At 32.7% G+C, this 22855-nt stretch overlaps 1 protein-coding gene across 1 annotated transcript in view; it reads right to left on the bottom strand.

The window, feature by feature from the left end:
- Window positions 1-22855, bottom strand: part of LOC139493119 (activating signal cointegrator 1 complex subunit 3-like) — a 221832-nt gene that overhangs the window by 68497 nt on the left and 130480 nt on the right. The window contains exons 33-34 of the mRNA XM_071281281.1: window positions 1668-1788; window positions 72-204 (exon numbers count right to left, since the gene is read on the bottom strand). Coding sequence (XP_071137382.1) covers window positions 72-204; window positions 1668-1788 — 254 coding nt within the window. The remainder of the gene's footprint in view (window positions 1-71; window positions 205-1667; window positions 1789-22855) is intronic.

Below are 22855 nucleotides of genomic sequence, written 5' to 3'. Positions count from 1 at the left end.
CCTACTCCTTTGACTGTAAAAAATTTGATGTACAAATCTCTCCCCTTGAACCCTCATTCATGTTTCCTTACTTTGACTCCACTGGGAAAGGTTCATACAGAAATCTTTTATAGAAATGTTTCTTAATATCGTGGACCAGTATCACAGCCTTCCCCTGGTCATCAAACTGAGGTCTGCCTGCTCTACCCATCATTTGTAGTACATCTGAAATCAAGAGTAAAATTGCATTGAAGAACACCAGAGTTGTCTCCCATTCTTCAAGCTCGCCACTTCCATACAGAATACTGTAACTTCTCCTGAATTAATATCATTCAAAGCAAAGCACTTTTAAACACTTTCCCACAATCATAATTGATTGTGTCTCTTTTTCAAAAACATTATAGTGGGAAAATACCTCATGATATAAATATACAGACACAGACAAATTCTCATGTAAAACAATATAAATGTTGTTTTGTCACAATTTCATAAATCTGATGAATATATTAATCATTTTAAAAACTGAACTTGATTTTTGTTTTAAAGTTATATTTCTGATTTTGTTTTTGTTTTTGTTTTAACCATTGATATTCTGCAGTCGACACTTGAACAGCCAAGATATAGACTATAATCAACATTTTGAAGCTTTTTACGTCTGGTCCTTTTTAAAAATCGAGTTATCTCTCTTTAGCCTTTACATGCATTAGGCAATTTATGGATATTTCTACACACCATCTTATCATATGATATCTATAATACTAAAATTACGAGGTCCAATTTGTCAGCCGTCATCATGTAAAAACGATGAATCAAAGAATTCAACTTTATATATAACTAATATAGTACAATAGTGTTGATTAAAAATTACACCACTCTTGGCCCGTTTGTTTTCCATGTAATTAATATTGCCAATAATTAAGAAGTTCCGGATCGAGTCCGACACCGATACCAATAGTATATTCACCTGTTACCTATTACCTTATCTGTACGTTCCGCATCTGACAGGCGCACCACCAAACGGTGTATTTAGAATTTTGCTGTATACTGTTGAGTAAAAAATACTCCATTCCAGGACCTTTTGTTTTCCAAATTATTAATATTACCAATAATTGATAGGTTCCAGGTTGACGGGTTCAAACAGAAAGATTTTGAAAGCAGAGAAAACTGTGCACCTTATACATGTTATAATCGGCATGACTTTATCAGATGACAATACCAATACTAAAATAAGGCATACGCATAGTTATATATCAGTCACGGACCTGCGATATCACGGGTATGTTCTAGTATTTTATAATATATATAAAGATTCTTTAAGCTATCTTATATGTTTTGTTCATTTTTTGCAACTGCATATTTCATTTTTATGGGGTATCATATGGAAATAAGAAACATTATTACATTTAAAAATTTGATGTTCCTTTATTTATTGGTGTATGGTCTGGGTTTTGCTCATTGTTAAAGGATGTACAATAACCAACTGTTACTTTATACATCTTCACCAGTTTGGTCTCATTGGATATCATACCACATTTTCTTATTTTCATATATTTGGAACTTGAAATGCTTGATGAATGACCTTAATAGAACATTCCAAATCTGACGTCCATTTTGCCAAAAAAATAAATTAAAGTCTTTATGAATCAAGGAACTATCACAATTTGGTTTATAACTATTCTATAATTTACCAGTAATAGGAAAGTCAACATATCTTCTCGTTTTCCCATCATAAAACTCTGTTCCTTTAACAACCACCAGGTGAGCAGGAAAATTTACTCCCCAAGCTAGAGTACTTGTAGCTATCAGAACCTGAAAAGTACAATTTAAACTACAAAATTCATAGCTATTGTATATACAAATATACAATCAGAACAAAAAGAAGATTCATAAAAGAACACATAAATAAATGATGAATGTGTTCCATTGTGTTCATGGAACACAGATAATTCCCCCTGCTTGCAGAATAACACACACCTCAAAAATACCCAAGACTATAAAATTATAGAACCCTTTTATAAACTAGCAATGACATCAAATGCTGTCAAAAAATATTTTCATGTATTATAAGCAACCTTGAGTGTTTTAGACGGGCATATATACCTTACAATCATACCATAAACCATCCTACTGAAAGCTGGTGGTACTCTCCAGGCTTCCTCCATCAATAAAAACTATCAATTAATTTGATCTATTGCTTATAGTATCAGACCAAACCATGAAATCTAAACATTGCTTAATAATCCATGAAATAGAGGATAAGGTCAGATGAAACCTACCTCTTAGATATTCCATACGCCAAATATAGTTGACCCTTTGTAATGTTTATTCTGAACAACATGTAAAATTTGGTGTTCCCCAAGGTTCTATACTTGGTCCCCTATTGTTTGTACTATTTATAAATGACCTTCCCTTATGCATTGAAAATTGTGAAACAGACCTATATGCTGATGACACCACTCTTCATAAATCTTGGAAAAACATAGAAAATATACATGATGATGTTCAAGAAGATTTATACAGGGTTGAAGAGTGGTGTAAAATGAACAACATGTTCATTAAGGGACGACATCAAAGGTTCAATGTAGGATAAAAAACTTAATTCACATAGTTTTTTCACTGACCCCCCCACCCCCCCCCCCCCCCCCCTCTTAACTTAATTTGGGAAAAATTTATTTACCAATAGGGATATATGTAAAAATCGATTTTTGATATACAAAACTTGCAGAATTTTAACCCCCCCCCCCCCCCCCCCCCCCCCACCCCCAAACTATTTGATTTAAGATTTTTATCCTACATCGATCTTTTGATGTCGTCCCTAATGCAAATAAAACAAAATGTTTGGTTACTGGAACAAAAGAGAAACTATCAATTCAGACCTATCAACCAAACTTGATAATAAATTCAAAAGTATTACAAAATTCTTCATGTGAAAAATTATTAGGTGTTAAAATTGACAACACACTTAACTGGAATCAAAGAGCTGAAAACTCTGAGGAAAAATGACGCCACTGCCTCTAATATTGGGATATTTTTTATGCAAGTCTTGATTTTCACATACATAATGTACAGTAATAAGTTTAACATTGCAACATGTCTCGTAAGCATATAATTGATATTCGTATATGTGTGTGTGTGTGACAACTGACTGGTTTTTTTTTAATACAAATGAACAGGTGAAGAGTCAAGACCACCTGAATGATCTACAGTATCCAATGACTACTGGCTGGTTTTTTTTGTACAAATGAATAGGTCAAGACTACCTGAATGTCATGATCTACAGGATCCAATGACTACTGGCTGTTGTTTTTTTTTTGTACAAATAAACAGGTCAAGAATACTGGAATGATCTACAATATCCAATGATTACTTGCTGTTCTTTTGTACTAAAAATAGGTCAAGACTATTTAAATGATCAATATCCAATGACTACTGGCTGTCCTTTTGTACATACTAAATAAAGACTACCTGAATGACCTAAATTATTCTAAGTAATGTGTAATTTTTTTCTTGCAATTACATTTTTCTAAATCAAGAATACAGACTACTAGTATCCTTTCAAACCAAAAGATTAAGAAGAGCCTGCTGTAACAAGCTCTTATACCCCACTAGTCCCATAACATATGACTTCACATTCTTAATAAGTTTTTAACGATTTTATACTGATATTTTCATTTTTTTTTAAATTTTTGAATGCGAAGTGTGACACATTGATAGTAATTTTTTTTATCCGAACAGTAAATACAAATAGTAAATCATGCTCCCAAGGTCATATGTTATAGGAATAATTACCCACATACTCATTAAATAAGTTACTAGTGACATAGTTAGTCCTGTTACTTGAAGCAAATTCTATTTCTGTAGATTTACACAATAGCATAATATTGTTATACTTGTTTTATTTCACCTGGAAGATTAGACAAATAGGGATACTCCTCACTGGCGGATCTAGAAATTTTCATAAGTGGGGGCCCACTGACTGTCTAAGGGGGGGGGGGGGGGGGGGGGGGGGTTCACTCCAGTCACGCCTCAGTGATTCCCTATATAAGCAACCAAATTTTTTCTCAAAAAGGGGGGGCCCGGGCCACCCCTAACTCCACCTCTGCTCCTTTGATCTTTTATTTCATGTCAGTCAGGTCACTTTACATAAAACTTGAAACCACTTCTCTGCCATATTGATATTTTATAACAACTCTGCCCATGACCCATATAATTTGATATTCATTCGTTAACCATATATCATAGCAAGCTAGTTTTTTGTTTTACACTAATCCACAATCTTTCATGTAAAATTTCTGTCTCCATTTAAGTTTATGCCATTGAACCATCATGGTATTAAACACAATTCCAAGTAATTATGCTGCTATAGTGGGTCACCATATATTCAACTTGGGTGGCATTCCAGTTATTGAAATTTCTGTCAGATTGGATAATGAACTAGACCTTGAGGAATTCATCGCATAATTTAATGTGGAGCCATAGTATGCGACCCCTACCAGGTAACAAAAATAAACATGTCAAGCGGCAAAATTTATCACCAGAGATTACAAGTCAAGAGAGGATGGATAAGTCTCCAAAATGATTGCCAAACTGGAACTACAACAAGATCTACAGACAAGGACGAACAAGGCATTGAAGCCAAATTAGTATATATGTAAAAAGTAGTTGAGGGACTGATTTACGCTATTGTGGAAAACAATTGAAAAGCAAGTAAAGAATAACTCTAACTGTGAGTGTATAGACATTCCACCAAGTAAAACACCTTACAAAATTCAAACTCATCCTTTGTAAGACAGTGATCGCACCTAATTAGCTAGACGACACTGTTGTGCACGCAACAAACGTAGAGAGCTTCAAATCTGTTCTCCCGTCCCGCCAATAAATCAGCGGCGCTCTCTCAAACCGTTGTATTAAAGCCAGCATCGATATCGACAATTTATTCACATGTCATATAGATAGGTTTGTTACAGACTCTACTGTTGTACCTCAACTTTGAAAACAGAGATTGAGTCGGATTTCCGGTACTTTGATCTGTCTTAATATAACCAGTAGAAAGTGGACCAACACGGACACATTATATTTTCTTATAAAAAAGGCAGTTGTTTGTAATACGAAAAGACTATCAAGTTTTCCCTGATTAATTATATATCTTTAATGTTTTAACAATGTTTTAGTTTTACTTCACATAATCAATAAAGTTATAACCAGGTGCTCCGCAGGGCGCAGCTTTATACGACCGCAGAGGTCGAACCCTGAACAGTTGGGGCAAGTATGGACAAAACATTCAAGCGTGATACAGCTCTGAATTTGGATTGTGATCAAATTTTTGACATTATATGTTGTTTTTTTTACACAAAACAAATGTCAAGATTTTACAAATCAATTAAAGATTTCTTCAAACTTTTTAAATCTAAAATTAAATAGTTGACACAGCATAGGTTTCTGACACAGAATGAATGTGGTCTAATGAACTTAAAAGTTTTTTTTTTGCCTTTGAGCAATTCACTATGCTGTTGAATATTAATCCTCTCAAAAAAATGTTTGAAGAAATTTTCTTTTTATTTATGAAATCTGAAATGAGAAAAATTTAAACCCCCCCCCCTTTTTTTCACATCCCCGTTTCCCTTTTTCCAAAACTGATATCAATTCAAATTTCTAATGGAGTTTGCACAATAACTACTCTTTTAAATACATCATAAGATATTAAAATGTAAAATAAAGTGCCTGTTATCACTGAATGGTAAAGATTGGTAAAAGTGAATATACATTCTTTATTGTATAAAACAATAAAAAAAACTTCATCAGCAACATTTTATATTGTCAAATTTCCAATGAAGTTATTCACATAAAGTTATTGGCAAATAAAAATAGAAAATGACATCATAGTCATGTCTGGCAAATGTCCAACATACATTATCTAAAAACATTTTAGATAAGATAAGGAAAAAAAGCTTCATCAGCAACATTTTATATTGGAAAATTTCCAATGAAGTTATTTACATAAAGTTATTGGCAAATAAAAATAGAAAATGACATCATAGTCATGTCTGGTAAATTTCCAACATATATTATCAACTACTATTCTATACAAAGAAAGATAACTCCAATTGAAAATTAATTGCTATTGCACAATATTGTGCAATTAGATATTTCTTGCTATTGTGCAATACTGTGCAATTGAAAATTTCTTGCTATTTCACAATACTTGATATGGAATCCTGATTTGGACCAACTTGAAAACTGGGCCCATAATCAAAAATCAAAGTAAATATTTAGATAAAGCATATCAAATAAGCCCAAGAATTTAATTTTTGTTAAAATCAAACTTAGTTTAATTTTGGACCCTTTGGATGTTAATGTAAACCAATTTGAAAATGGGACCAAAAATTAAGAATCTACATACACAGTTAGATTTGGCATATCAAAGAACCCCAATTATTCAATTTTTGATGAAATCAAACAAAGTTTAATTTTGGACCCCGAATTGGACCAACTTGAAAACTGGGCCAATAATCAAAAATCTAAGTACATTTTTAGATTCAGCATATCAAAGAACCCCAAGGATTCAATTTTTTGTTAAAATCAAACTAAGTTTAATTTTGGACCCTTTGGACCTTAATGTAGACCAATTTGAAAACGGGACCAAAAATAAAGAATCTACATACACAGTTAGATTCGGCATATCAAAGAACCCCAATTATTCAATTTTTGATAAAATCAAACAAAGTTTAAATCTGGACCCTTTGGGCCCTTTATTCCTAAACTGTTGGGACCAAAACTCCCAAAATCAATACCAACCTTCCTTTTATGGTCATAAACCTTGTGTTTAAATTTCATAGATTTCTATTTACTTATACTAAAGTTATGGTGCGAAAACCAAAAAAAATGCTTATTTGGGTCCCTTTTTGGCCGCTAATTCCTAAACTGTTGGGGCCTAAACTCCCAAAATCAATACCAACCTTCCTTTTGTGGTCATAAACATTGTGTTTAAATTTCATTGATTTCTATTTACTTAAACTAAAGTTATTGTGCGAAAACCAAGAATAATGCTTATTTGGGCCCTTTTTTGGCCCCTAATTCCTAAACTGTTGGAACCAAAACTCCCAAAATCAATCCAACCTTTCTTTTGTGGTCATAAACCTTATGTCAAAATTTCATAGATTTCTAGTTACTTAAACTAAAGTTATAGTGCGAAAACCAAGAAAATGCTTATTTGGGCCCTTTTTGGCCCCTAATTCCTAAAATGTTGGGACTAAAACTCCCAAAATCAATCCCAACCTTCCTTTTGTGGTCATAAACCTTGTGTTAAAATTTCATAGATTTCTATTCACTTTTACTAAAGTTAGAGTGCGAAAACTAAAAGTATTCGGACGACGACGACGACGACGACGACGCCAACGTGATAGCAATATACGACGAAAAAATTTTCAAATTTTGCGGTCGTATAAAAATAGATTTATGAGTATCTTAACAACATTGGTTGGTACACTTCGATCTTTTTGGTAATAAGAAGGACCGGAGGTAGCAGACTGCTGACTACTGCTGTATTATTTGGGGTGAATGTAAAAATGAAGGGATAACAAAATTTTAAAACTCTTAAATAGGCAGCAAGATTAATTCTAGATGCAGATCCTTTATCACCCTCAGCCCCCTTATTTAAAAAAATTTGGGTGGATGACAGTTGACAATAGAATAAAATACCACAAATATTTACTTCTATATAAATGTATGCGTATGGAAGCACCAATGTATCTAGTTCAAAAGTTTAAACTGAAATCAGATAATAATCCTTACTCCTTAAGAGGTGTCACTCAAGGTAATCTGATAGTTGTTAGCCAAAAGCTGAACTATTTAAGAAATCCTTTGCTTATTCTGGATCAGTATTATGGAATGGACTACCACACACAATGCGTAAAGCTCAAAACACTTTTACTTTTAAGCAAAGTATCAAGAAGTACCTAACACAACCCTGATAAGAAATGTTTGCTACAATGTATTTGTATATTTTTTTATTTTTTATTTTCATTTGATTTTTTGACTACATGTATACATCTTAAGGTGGTACCTAACACTACAGGGAGATAACTCTGTAAAATCAGCAGAACGTTTAAATGACGTTGTGTTCATAAGGGAATATTAAGCTTCTCAATGATCAAAATAAGTGTTTGTCAAACTGCTATATAACCAGTGTAATTTTTCTGATTAAACGGTTGGTTCACATTTTTTGAAATTTTTATATTTTTGTCAAAGGGTCAAAGTAAATACTAGTACTTTGTCAAAATTTTAAGAAAATTAAACGAGCCAAATTAATTTTAGTTAAAGTGTTAGGTACCACCTTAAACAGCATTATATATTATGTGAATAACAATACATTGAACTACATGACTGTATTAATTAACTATGTGTAAATATCTGTTTTGATTGTATTGTAATTTGTATGTGAGGGCCTCAAGGAAGATTAGTTTATTGTAACTAACTGAGTTTACCCTCTTTAAATAAAAAAAATATTATTATTATTATTGCTTACAGTATCAGAGATAAGGACTGCACCATGAAAACTGAAACATGACCGGAAGGAAGGTTGGACAGACGGAAGGGCGGACAGAGAGACAGGGGTAAAACACTATGCCCATCAACTTTTAGTTTTGGGGCATAAATATGAATAAAACCCTGCTTAGAACTTCACATATCAGCTGAGTCAAATTTTTAAAGAGCTAGTTCACAAAGTATTAGTCAACAAGATGAACTTTCCGGGCCCTACCAAGACACAATATTATGACTACAAGTTGACTAGTCCTTGCTCTGACTCTCAAATGCAGCAAGCTTAGTGGTGAAGCAGCAAATAGAAATTTCTAGTGTCTGGTTTGACCCAGATGATGATCTAGAAATTTCTACAAGACATACATGGCAGTGTCACTTGACAGATGGAAACTTTGTAACATAAGGCATCTGTATACAAGATATCAAGCACCAAGGTCTTCTACCTTCTGAAATATAAAGTTTCATTCAAATAGTTTACACTATCACAACTGCTAGAATAACATCCCTATGTCTTGCTGTCACTTGCAAGTTTGGGTGACTTAATGTTGGTCCTGATGAGGGTCTATTATTTCTATGTTCTTCAATTCTTTTTAATTTTTCCCTTTTCTTTTCAATTGTGAGTGCTCACTATCAAAACAAATTCATGATTTTATATTTTGGATGATATTTCAAATGAGACAGAGTTTCACAGCCACAATCTCATCCAAAGAAAGACAGCCCAGTGATGAAATGAAGACAAAACACATTTGAGTTTGAAAGTCTCAGAAAGACCATTTATAATTTGTTTTTCTCTTGTTTTCCTCAGCAAAGTCAATGACGCATAGGTATGACATCAAATATTCTCTTTCTACTAGACTGACAAAAACTCATAGAGAGGCGTGATATAAAAAATAAGAACAGTTTTGTGCGAGTAGAAAAATTCTCAGTTCAATTTAGTAATCTACTAATATCATAATTTCTTTTTACTATAAGTCATTTTGCCAAATCATACGTTTAATTGTCATCATATGATATGGAAATATTCCAAAGAAATTCAAATCCTGCTTTGTTTATCCAACTAAAGGTATAGGAACATTCAATATTTTAATATGTCAGTTACTGTCACTATTCTACAAGCACTCAACTTCTATAACTATCTTTATTAGTTTCCAGAGTATTCTAATTCATAAAGTTTGGCCTTGTAGGTGTCTGGACTTCCTTTTTTACAGGTACATCCAATATATAAATGTCCTGATGAAGATAAAGCAAGACAAAGTGGGCTTTCAATTCCTATGTCCAAGAGATTATGATAGGAAATTAATTGTCCACAATTATTCAAAATATGCAATATATTGATTTTAGTATCTGTTACAATAACTCTTTGTGATGCCATTGTTAATAAATACGTAGGTGTAAAAGGTTTCCTTTCTGTGTTGATATGAGGATGACCAGAATATATCTGTATGACATCTCCTTCCTGTCCTAACACCACTACTCTTCCCCTATGTTCAGCATCTAATACATCAATCAAAAATATATTACCATTACTGGCACTTGTTATAGAATCGGGTTGTGTAAACAATGGTTTGTTGTTACTGTCATGTTCATACTCCTTAAGACACACCCCTTCCAGATCCATGACTATCACAACACGTCTTCCTGTGACAGGAAATCTATGTCTTAAAGACTTTGCCACTATAATGACTCTCTGATCTTTAGTTACATGTACTTGACGTGACTTTAAAGGATGTACATTGTAAATTGAATCTGTCATCTCACCGGTCTTAATGTCAAAAAATTTAAGTCTAGTGTCTGAAGTTGATACAAGTATGTCACCTGATGGACTGACTGCCATGCCATATATCTTGATTCTAAAGTTAGATATCACTTGAGCACTGGTTCCCTCTAATTTAACATGTTGCAGTACATCTGATTTATTGTCAGATATCAACAGCATTTGATCAGATAACTCAGTTAAAAAAGGAATCCTCCTTATATCTGTAGTAAACCGTTTAATGACTTTAAAAGTAATGTTTGCTGCTGAATTGTTTGTTTTTAGCTGACTAAATTTACTCACTAAATATTCTCCTTCAACAAAGTCTGATATAGATCCAAAGTTAGACCTAAATGGAACAAGTTCACAATTCAATGAATTAATCAACTCATCAAACTTTTCAAAGAACTGACAGAAGTCTTTAGAAGTTTTTATTTCCTCAACAATATCAATGACCTCCTGAAATTTTCCTTTTTCTCTGTCTAGGTTACCTAATTCTCTTTCAATTTCCTGATTAACAGATCCCTTTTTCTCATTTAGTTCAACAAGTTTCTGAGACCACTGATCCCCATCATTCGGTGATCTATTCTGAATATAAACTTTTGATTTATTATACAAGGTATCCTCTGATTCTGTTATCTTTCTCAGTTTGGATTCTGCTGAAGACAGTTCATCTATTTTTTTCACTGCATTTTTGTGTCCCTCCCATAACTTTTTCTTTTTACTGAGAAATTCATCCTCATCCACAAACTCATGTCCATTATGTTCTTTCATCACACATTTCAAACAGACCACTGTTTTACAAGTTCTGCAGTACGAGCAGCAAATCTGATTAGAATGTTCATTACAATGGACGTCACTAAAGTTAAAACTTTCTCCTGATTCTAATTCATCTATGTCATTTATATTTATGATTCTGTGGTCTCTAGCAATCCTAAGATGTATATTATCTTTACAACGGGTGCACATTAAAAACTGACAGTTAACACATTTCCATTGAATTGTATTTTTACCCTGACAGAGCTGACATCCAATTGGGACTTGAATTATTTGGACTGAACTTGCAGTCGCCATTTTAGAAAATATCCCAAAAATAGATATAAGTGTATGCTTCCTTTTTAAATATCTTTTTAGGTTATCCCTGTTCAAACACACTTTTTAAATTGCAGGTAAATCAGTATTTCATTCAAAATGTAGATCATAAAGATCAGATAACAAGGTTTAAATGCAATCAATCTCTTCATTTGTCAATATTCTTTATATGGTATATAAAATTCTGTACTGTTAGACTGTAAATACGGGTTTCTCCAAACTAACTAATGTTCATAAACTTTTTTTATAACCCTCTATATAGATAAAACACTTGCTTTACAGTATAACCTTCACTGAACACTTAAAGTATGTCAACAGATCATTTAAATATATCATTTAAGAACTTAGTAATTTTATGGAAAAAAAAAGGTCAATGTATTGCTTGATATAATAGCATTATGATCTATATCTATAATTTTTGTTTTATTGTTTTGCTCTAATCATTAATTTCATTTCCGAAAAATTCAAATACAATCATTTCAAACTTGTTCATTGAGAATTGTTAAAGATAATTAAATCTACTTTTATATTTCAAACAAGGTCTAATTAGTCAATCTTTATTTAAATATTTTGCACTAGATTGTTATGATGTAATGAAATGCACAATGCTGCTTTGGAAATGTACGATAGAGTCAAATGAGAGTATGCAGCAAAAGGCAGATGAATGTCAATGCAAAGTCCCATTATTTTAACATATTTTGTCAAACCAATAACATGACAGAATGATCTTTAAAGTGACAATAAAATGGAATGATTATATTCCTATGATTTAATTAAATATCAGCGTAAACAAAAGAAATAAAAATCAGAAGATCATATGACCAGGTTGTCAACTCCTTCTTCATTCAAATTAAATCAAGTATGTCATTCCTCAACAAACCCCTACATGTTGATTATAAAGTTCTGTACTGTAAATAAACATTACTGTAAGTTTGCACTTTTCCCCATAAAGACTGTTCAATCACATCACAAGAGACTTGTACAAGACGAAAAAGATTAAAACAAAAATTAGCAAAAACTTTCTCTCACTTGAAATTCAAAGTATCAAGAAAGATGAAGCACGGAAATGACTGATTCACAAAGTGTACACATGAGAGATCCCATCAATGTTATATAACAGACCACATCTATATGTTACTATCATTATGAACAGTACATCATGAGAAAAGTATGATGAAATATTTCGTTGGAAAAACTGAGGGATAGACAAGGTGATTGCAGTCAGTCTGGTTCTACCAATGGTAATCACAATTCAATTATGTGAGTCAACTAAAAATCTATTGGACTTTACAGTCAATGATTATAGTATCTCAGAAATCCTGCCAGACATCATGTACACCTAACAATCAGTTACTGTACACCAAATACAGTGAATCTATTGATTATAGTATCTCAGAAATCCTGCCAGACATCATGTACACCTAACAATCAATTACTGTACACCAAATACAGTGAACCTATTGATTATAGTATCTCAGAAATCCTGCCAGACATCATGTATACCTAACAATCAATTACTGTACACCAAATACAGTGAGCCTATTAATTATAGTATCTGAGAAATCCTGTCAGACATCATGTTCACCTAACAATCAATTACTGTACACCAAATACAGTAAACCTATTGATTATAGTTTGAGTAATCCTGCAAGACATCTTGTACACCTAACAATCAATTATTGTACACCAAATACAGTAAACCTATTGATTATAGTTTGAGTAATCCTGCAAGACATCTTGTACACCTAACAATCAATTATTGTACACCAAATACAGTAAACCTATTGATTATAGTTTGAGTAATCCTGCAAGACATCATGTACACCTAACAATCAATTATTGTACACCAAATACAGTAAACCTATTGATTATAGTTTGAGTAATCCTGCAAGACATCTTGTACACCTAACAATCAATTACTGTACATCAAATACAGTGAACCTATTGATTATAGTATCTCAGAAATCCTGCCAGACATCATGTACACCTAACAATCAATTATTGTACACCAAATACAGTGAACCTATTGATTATAGTATCTGAGAAATCCTGCCAGACATCATGTACACCTAACAATCAATTACTGTACACCAAATACAGTGAACCTATTGATTATAGTATCTCAGAAATCCTGCCAGACATCATGTATACCTAACAATCAATTACTGTACACCAAATACAGTGAGCCTATTAATTATAGTATCAGAGAAATCCTGTCATACATCATGTTCACCTAACAATCAATTACTGTACACCAAATACAGTAAACCTATTGATTATAGTTTGAGTAATCCTGCAAGACATCTTGTACACCTAACAATCAATTATTGTACACCAAATACAGTAAACCTATTGATTATAGTTTGAGTAATCCTGCAAGACATCTTGTACACCTAACAATCAATTATTGTACACCAAATACAGTAAACCTATTGATTATAGTTTGAGTAATCCTGCAAGACATCATGTACACCTAACAATCAATTATTGTACACCAAATACAGTAAACCTATTGATTATAGTTTGAGTAATCCTGCAAGACATCTTGTACACCTAACAATCAATTATTGTACACCAAATACAGTAAACCTATTGATTATAGTATCTGAGAAATCCTTCCAGACATCATGTACACCTAACTATCAATTACTGTACATCAAATACAGTGAACCTATTGATTATAGTATCTGAGAAATCCTGTCAGACATCATGTACACCTAACTATCAATTACTGTACACCAAATACAGTGAGCCTATTGATTATAGTATCTGAGAAATCCTACCAGACATCATGTACACCTAACAATCCATTACTGTACACCAAATACAGTAAACCTATTGATTATAGTATCTGAGAAATCCTGTCAGACATCATGTACACCTAACAATCAATTACTGTACATCAAATACAGTGAACCTATTGATTATAGTATCTGAGAAATCCTGTCAGACATCTTGTACACCTAACAATCAATTACTGTACATCAAATACAGTGAACCTATTGATTATAGTATCTGAGAAATCCTACCAGACATCATGTACACCTAACAATCCATTACTGTACACCAAATATTTTCCCTCCATAGATGTATGATGAAGGAATATCTCAGCAATACTTCAAAACTTAGGAGACAGGAAAAGTCTGTCTTTGTTCCCTATGCCTAACTTTTAAAATCAGTAACAAAGAGTAGTGTATCACGCTAGGTAAACAATTCATAGGATTAGCAGAAATTGATATTAAAGTGTATGAGACACATAGCTGTCTATCAGCTTTATCATTCAATGCGGCTGCACACAACATTCCAATGAACTGAAAACAGCTGGTTGGAACTCACCACAAACATTTTACAAATTTTATTTTCAACCTATTAACAGACACAAACATTCACCTGTAGCATATCGGATTAATGCCTATACATATACCCTTAGTAGAATGAATGATTTAGAATGTAGGTGTTGAAACATCTGGGTACCTCATTTTTTGTTATAAAAAAAATGAAAATTTATAATTGAAACTTGTTAAAGATTGATTACAATTTTTTACTGAACCATTGATGACTAAAGGCTTATACACCCTCTCAAACTGTCTGTATAGCTCCCTCCCTACTACTACAATTCAGATCATTCATTAAAATCATACCAAACACCATCCTATTGAAATCTGGTGGTTCTCTCAAGCACTCTGGCTTCCTCCACCAATACAAACTATTTGCCAAGAAATAGCAAAATAGTGTTAAAAGTGGTGTTAAACACCAAAAAGTTCATCAATATTCTACACAAAATACAGCCAACCTATTGATCATAGTATCTTAGACACCTTGGTACACCTTGCAATCATCAATACTTTAAATATAGTTGACATATTGATTACACTGACCCAGCTATAAAATTTATACATTAACAAATAAGCCACAAAAATGAATTCTAGGCCATATGAAACCTTTCAATCATACACATGTAGACCATAAAATCTTCCAAACACAGAATAGGATTGCCCTTTTTCTAATAGTATTTGAGAAAACAGACCAAGCCACAAACATTGTAACTTTGGCCATAAACCATGAAAAAAGGTCAAAGTCCCAGAACCAATTTGATCTATTGCTAATAGTATTGAGCAAACCATGAAATCTAAACATGCTTGATAATCCATGAAATTGAGGTCAAGGTCTTACAAAACCCACCAGTTAGATATTCAATACAGCAAATATAATTGAACCATTTCTATTTAAATAGTATCAGAGATAAGGACTAAACCCAGAAAACTTAACCTTGATCACTTGTCCATAGATTGATATCTATGTCAGTTGAACCATGTTTGACAGAAATGTAGACCTTTAAAGGGTCCCGGTCCCATTTTTAGAATATGATTATACCATTTCTTGCAATAAGTGACAAACTTACATGAAAAAAACTTAAGTTTTTTATACCTTCACTGAACCATGCAAATGAGATCAAGGCCAAAGGACATATGAAAGATGTAGGCTTAGACGATTGCTTAACTTTCAAACAAGACGGTGTTGATCAGCTACAATCCCATCCAAATGGTGACAGCCCTATGATGAAATGCAGACAAGAAACAATTTAAATTTTGCAAGACCATCTATAATTTGCCCATTTTTTCTTTTTTCCCCGACAAAGTCAGTGACATAGACGTATGAAATCATACATTCTCTTTCTACTACACTTGTGTAGCAAGATATGAAAATGATCACATTTTTTTGAGTGAGTAGAATGGGGATAAACATGTACTTTAAATTCTAAATCTTATTTAGTGATCTAATCATATCACAATTTTTTTCTATTAAGTAATTTCAGCAAATCATATATTTTTAAAATAGGCATTATATCATAAAGTAATATTTCATATGTCATTTCAATACTGTTTATCAAACTGAAGGTATAGGAATATGAAATATTTAAATGTCACTTCAATACTGTTCTTCCTAGTGAAGGTAAAGGAATATGAAATCTTTTAATATTTTATTTATTGTCACTATTCTACAAGCATTCATCTAGTTCTTTATTCCATAGTATTCTAACTCATAAAGTTTGGCCTTGTAGGTGTCTGGACTTCCTGTTTCACAGGTACATCCAATATATAAATGTCCTGATGATGACATAGCTAGAGAATATGGAAGTTCAATTCCTATGTTCAAGAGATTATGGTAGGAAATTAATTGTCCACAGTTATTCAAAATATGCAATGTATTTACGTTCAGATCTGTAACAATAACACTTCCTGATGCTATTGTTAATAAACGTCTAGGCATAAATGTCTTGGCTTTAGTGTTGATATGAGAATGACCAGAGTATATCTGTATGACATCTCCTCCCTCTCCTAACATGACTACTCTTCCCCTATATTCAGCATCTAGCCAGTCCACTACAAAGATATTACCATGAGTGGAAGTTATAGAACTGGGAAATGTAAACAATGGTTTGTTGTTACCATCATGTTCATACTCCTGTAGATGTTTCCTTTCCTGATCCATGACTATCACAACACGTCTTCCTGTGGCAGGGAATGTTGTTCCTGGAGACTTGGCCCCTATAAGGACTCTGTTATCTTTAGTTACATGTACTTGAAAAGACTTTAAAGGATTTACACTATATACTGAATCAGTTATCTCACCAGTCTTAATGTTGAATATTTTCAGCTTTGTGTCACCAGTTGACACCAGTACATCACCTGAAAGACTGACTGCCATGCCAAATATCTGGATATCAAAGTTAGATATCACTTGAACACTGGTTCTCTCTAATTTCACATGTTGAAGTGCTTTTGCTACATTGTCAGACATCAATAGTGTTTGATCAGGTAACACAGTTAAATATTGAATCATCTTAATGTCTGTAGTGTAGTCTTTGATAATTTTGAAACTAACCTTTGCTCCTGAATCATTTGTATTTTGCTGACCAAAATTACTGACTATAAGATCCCCTACATTAAAGTCAGATAAAGATTCAATGTTCGACTTCAATGGAACAATATCACAATGCAAAGTAGTAATCAACTCATCAAACCTTTCAAAGAACTTGTAAAAATCTTTAGAACTTTTAATCACATCTACAACATGAATGACCTCCAGAAACTTTCCTTTTTCTCTGTCTATGTTGCTTATTTCTCTATCGATTCCCTGATGAACTGATTGCATTTTCTGGTCCATTTTAATGAGTATTTCAGAAAACTGATCCACATCATTTGTTGATCTTTCCTGTATGTCTTGCTTTGCCTTAATATATAGTGCATCTTCTGACTTTTTAATCTCTTTCAATTTAGTTTCTGCCTTGGTCAGTTCCTTCAATTTTATCATAGCTTTTTTAGGTCCCTTCCATATTTTTTGCTTTTTACTTAAAAATTCCTCTTCATCCACAAATGTGTGTCCATTATGCACTTTCATCACACATTTCAAACATACCACTGTTTTACAAGTTCTGCAGTACGAGCAGCAAACCTGATTAGAATGTTCATTACAATGCACGTCACTAAAGTTAAAACTTTCTCCAGAATCTAATTCCCCTATGTCAGTTATGTTTATGATTTTATGGTCTTTAGCAATCCTGAGATGAATATTATCTTTACAACTGGAACACATTAACAACTGACAGTTCGTACATTTCCACTGAATTGTATTTTTGCCCTGACAGAGCTGACATCCAATGGGGACCTGAATTAACTGAACTGAACTTGCAGTCGCCATTTTTAAAAATACCAACCAGATGCTCCACAGGGCGTAGCTTTATACGACAGCAGAGGTTGAACCCTGAATGGTTGGGGCAAGTATGGACACAACATTCAAGCTGGATTCAGCTCTAAATTTGGATTGTGATTAAATAGTTGACACAGCATAGGTTTCTGACACAGAATGAATGTGTTCTAATGAACTTAAAATTTTTGTTTTCTCTTAGAGCAATTCACTATGCAGTTGAATATTAATCCTCTCAAAAAAATGTTTGAAGAAATTTTCTTTTTTATTTATGAAATTTCAAATGAGAAAAATTGAACCCAATTTTTTTAATCACATCCCCCTTTCCCTTATTCCAAAACTAATCTCAATTAAAATTTCTAATGGAGTTTGCAACAATAACTACTCATTTAAATACATCATAAAATATTAAGATGTAAAAAAAACTGCTTGTTATCACTGAATGGTAAAGATTATTTTAATTTATCAGTTGGTAGTAAAAAGTGAATATACATTGTATATTGTATATAACAGAGATTTAAGTTGATTCTGGACAAAGAAAGATAACTCCAATTAAAAAAAAATCTTGCTATTGCACAATATTTTGCAATTAGATATTTCTTGCTTACTATTCTGGACAAAGAAAGATAACTCTAATTAAAAAAAAATTTCCTATTTCACAATATTGTGCAATTAGATATTTCTTGCCATTGCGCAATACTGTGCAATTGAAAAGACTTGCTATTGCACAATACTTAATATAATAATTTTGGATCCTGATTTGGACCAACTTGAAAACTGGGCCCATAATAAAATATCTAAGTACATTTTTGGATTCAGCATATCAAAGAACCCCAAGATTTCAATTTTTGTTAAAATCAGACTAAGTTTAATTTTGGACCCTTTGTACTTTAGTGTAGACCAATTTGAAAACAGGACCAAAAATGAAGAATCTACATACACAGTTAGATTTAGTATATCAAAGAACCCCATTTATTCAATTTTTAATGAAATCAAACAAAGTTTAATTTTGGACCCCGATTTGGACCAACTTGAAAACTGGGCCAATAATCAAGAATCTAAGTACATTTTTAGATTCAGCATATCAAAGAACCGAACTGATTCATTTTTTGTCAAAATCAAACTAAGTTTAATTTTGGACCCTTTGGACCTTAATGTAGACCAATTTGAAAACGGGACCAAAAGTTAAGAATCTACATACACAGTCATGACAGTTAGATTCGGCATATCAAAGAACCCCAATTATTCAATTTTGATGAAATCAAACAAAGTTTAATTTTGGACCCTTTGGGCCCCTTATTTTGTTGGGACCAAAACTCCCAAAATCAATACCAACCTTCCTTTTATGGTCATAAACCTTGTGTTTAAATTTCATAGATTTCTATTTACTTATACTAATGTTATGGTGCGAAAACCAAGAAAAATGCTTATTTGGGTCCCTTTTTGGCCCCTAATTCCTAAACTGTTGGGACCTAAACTCCCAAAATCAATACCAACCTTCCTTTTGTAGTCATTAACATTGTGTTTAAATTTCATTGATTTCTATTTACTTAAACTAAAGTTATTGTGCGAAAACCAAGAATAATGCTTATTTGGGCCCTTTTTTGGCCCCTAATTCCTAAACTGTTGAAACCAAAACTCCCAAAATCAATCCCAACCGTTCTTTTGTGGTCATAAACCTTGTGTCAAAATTTCATAGATTTCTATTAACTTAAACTAAAGTTATAGTGCGAAAACCAAGAAAATGCCTATTTGGGCCCTTTTTGGCCCCTTATTCCTAAAATGTTGGGACCAAAACTCCCAAAATCAATACCAACCTTCCTTTTGTGGTCATAAACCTTGTGTTAAAATTTCATAGATTTCCATTCACTTTTACTAAAGTTAGAGTGCGAAAACTAAAAGTATTCGGATGACGACAACGACGACGACGACGATGACGACGACGACGCCAACGTGATAGCAATATACGACGAAAATTTTTTCAAATTTTGCGGTCGTATAAAAATGATATCTATTCTTGCATACTTCTGTATATATGCATATATATACTTTACAAGGTTATAACTGTTTAACACACAATATTTAAATTGCAGGTGAATCAGTTTATATTCAAAAAATAGATCGTAAAGATCAGATTAAAAGGTTTAAATGAAATCAATAATTTAATTTGTAAACATACTATAGTATATATAGTATATAAAATTCTATATTGTTATATGCTAAATACTTTAAACTCCTACTAGTTTCTCAAAACTTACTAATGTTCATAAACCTTTTTTATAACCCTCTATATAGATGTAACACTTGCTTTCCAGTAGACCCTAGAACACATATAACCATCATTGAACCCTTTAAGTATGTCCGCAGATCATTAAAGTTCTTTGAGGAGAAAGAAGGCCAATGTATCCCTTGATATATTTGCATAAGAACTATATTTATAATTCCTATCTTAATGTTTTTGCTCTAGTCAAAAATTTCATTTCCAGAAAATTCAAGTAAAGTCATTTCAAACTTGTTCATTTAGAATGATCTTAGATGATTAAATCTACTGTTTTATTTCAAACAATGTAGCATTGGTCAATCTTTCTTTATCATAAGGTTTATTATCACAAGATTTTTATGATATAGTAAACTGTACCATGCTGCTTTGGAAATGTGTGATAGAGTCAAAGTGAGAGTGTGCAGCAAAAGACAGAGGAACGTCAATGCAAAGTCCCATTATCTAAACAGTCAAACCAATTACCATACAGAATGATCTTGTTAGTGACTATAAAATTGAATGTTTATTTTCCTATGATATAATTAAATGCCAGCTCATACAAAAGAAATAAAAATCAGAAGATCATATGACCAGGTTGTCAACTTCTTCTTCATTCAAATTAAATCAAGTATGTCATTCCTCAACAAACATGTTGATTATAAAGTTCTGTACTGTAAATAAACATTACTGTAAGTTTGCACTTTTCCCCATACGGACTGTTCAATCACATCACAAGAGACTTGTACAAGACGAAAAAGATTAAAACAAAAATTACCACTATTGTCATGTTAAACCTTCTCTCACTTGAAATTCAAAGTATCAAGAAAGATGAAGCACGTGAATGGCTGCTCCACAGAGTGTACACATGATAGACACCATGTTATGTAACAGACCACATGTATATGTTACTATCATTATGAACAGTACATCATGAGAAAAATATGATGAAATATTTCATTGGAAAAACTGAGGGATGGACAAGGTGATTGCAGTCAGTCTGGTTCTACCAATGGTATTCACAATTCAATTATGTGAGTCAACTTAAAATCTATTGGACTTTACAGTGAATGATTATATTATATAAGAAATCCTGCCAGATTTCATGTTCACCTAACAATCAATTACTGTACATCAAATACAGTGAACTTATTGATTATAGTATCTGAGAAATCTTGCCAGACATCATGTACACCTAACAATCAATTACTGTACACCAAATACAGTGAACCTATTAATTACAGTATCTGAGAAATCCTGTCAGACATCATGTACAACTAACAATCAATTACTGTACACCAAATACTGTGAACCTATTGATTATAGTATCTGAGAAATCCTGTCAGACATCATGTACACCTAACAATCAACAACTGTACACCAAATACAGAGAACCTATTGATTATAGTATCTGAGAAATCCTGCCAGACATCATGTCCACCTAACAATCAATTACTGTACACCAAATACAGTGAACCTATTGATTATAGTATCTGAGAAATCCTGTCAGACATCATATACACCTAAGAATCAGTTACTGTACACCAAATACAGTGAACCTATTGATTATAGTATCTAAGAAATCCTGCCAGACATCATGTACACCTAACTATCAATTACTGTACACCAAATACAGTGAACCTATTGATTATAGTATCTGAGAAATCCTGTCAGACATCATATACACCTAAGAATCAGTTACTGTACACCAAATACAGTGAACCTATTGATTATAGTATCTAAGAAATCCTGCCAGACATCATGTACACCTAACTATCAATTACTGTACACCAAATACAGTGAACCTATTGATTATAGTATCTGAGAAATCCTGTCAGACATCATGTACACCTAAAAATCAATTACTGTACATCAAATACAGTGAGCCTATTAATTATAGTATCAGAGAAATCCTGTCAGACATCATGTACACCTAACAATCAATTACTGTACACCAAATACAGAGAACCTATTGATTATAGTATCAGAGAAATCCTGTCAGACATCATGTACACCTAACAATCAATTACTGTACACCAAATACTGTGAACCTATTGATTATAGTATCTGAGAAATCCTGTCAGACATCATGTACACCTAACAATCAATTACTATACACCAAATACAGAGAACCTATTGATTATAGTATCAGAGAAATCCTGTCAGACATCATGTACACCTAACAATCAATTACTGTACACCAAATACAGTGAACCTATTGATTATAGTATCTGAGAAATCCTGTCAGACATCATATACACCTAAGAATCAGTTACTGTACACCAAATACAGTAAACCTATTGATTATAGTATCTGAGAAATCCTGCCAGACATCATGTACACCTAAGAATCAGTTACTGTACACCAAATACAGTGAACCTATTGATTATAGTATCTAAGAAATCCTGCCAGACATCATGTACACCTAACTATCAATTACTGTACACCAAATACAGTGAACCTATTGATAATAGTATCTGAGAAATCCTGCCAGACATCATGTACACCTAACAATCAACAACTGTACA

Source organism: Mytilus edulis, chromosome 10 (genome assembly GCF_963676685.1).
Source record: "Mytilus edulis chromosome 10, xbMytEdul2.2, whole genome shotgun sequence".
Classification (NCBI taxonomy): domain Eukaryota; kingdom Metazoa; phylum Mollusca; class Bivalvia; order Mytilida; family Mytilidae; genus Mytilus; species Mytilus edulis.
The sequence above is the reverse complement of the archived record's forward strand: the minus strand, read 5'-3'. Positions and strand labels throughout refer to the sequence as shown.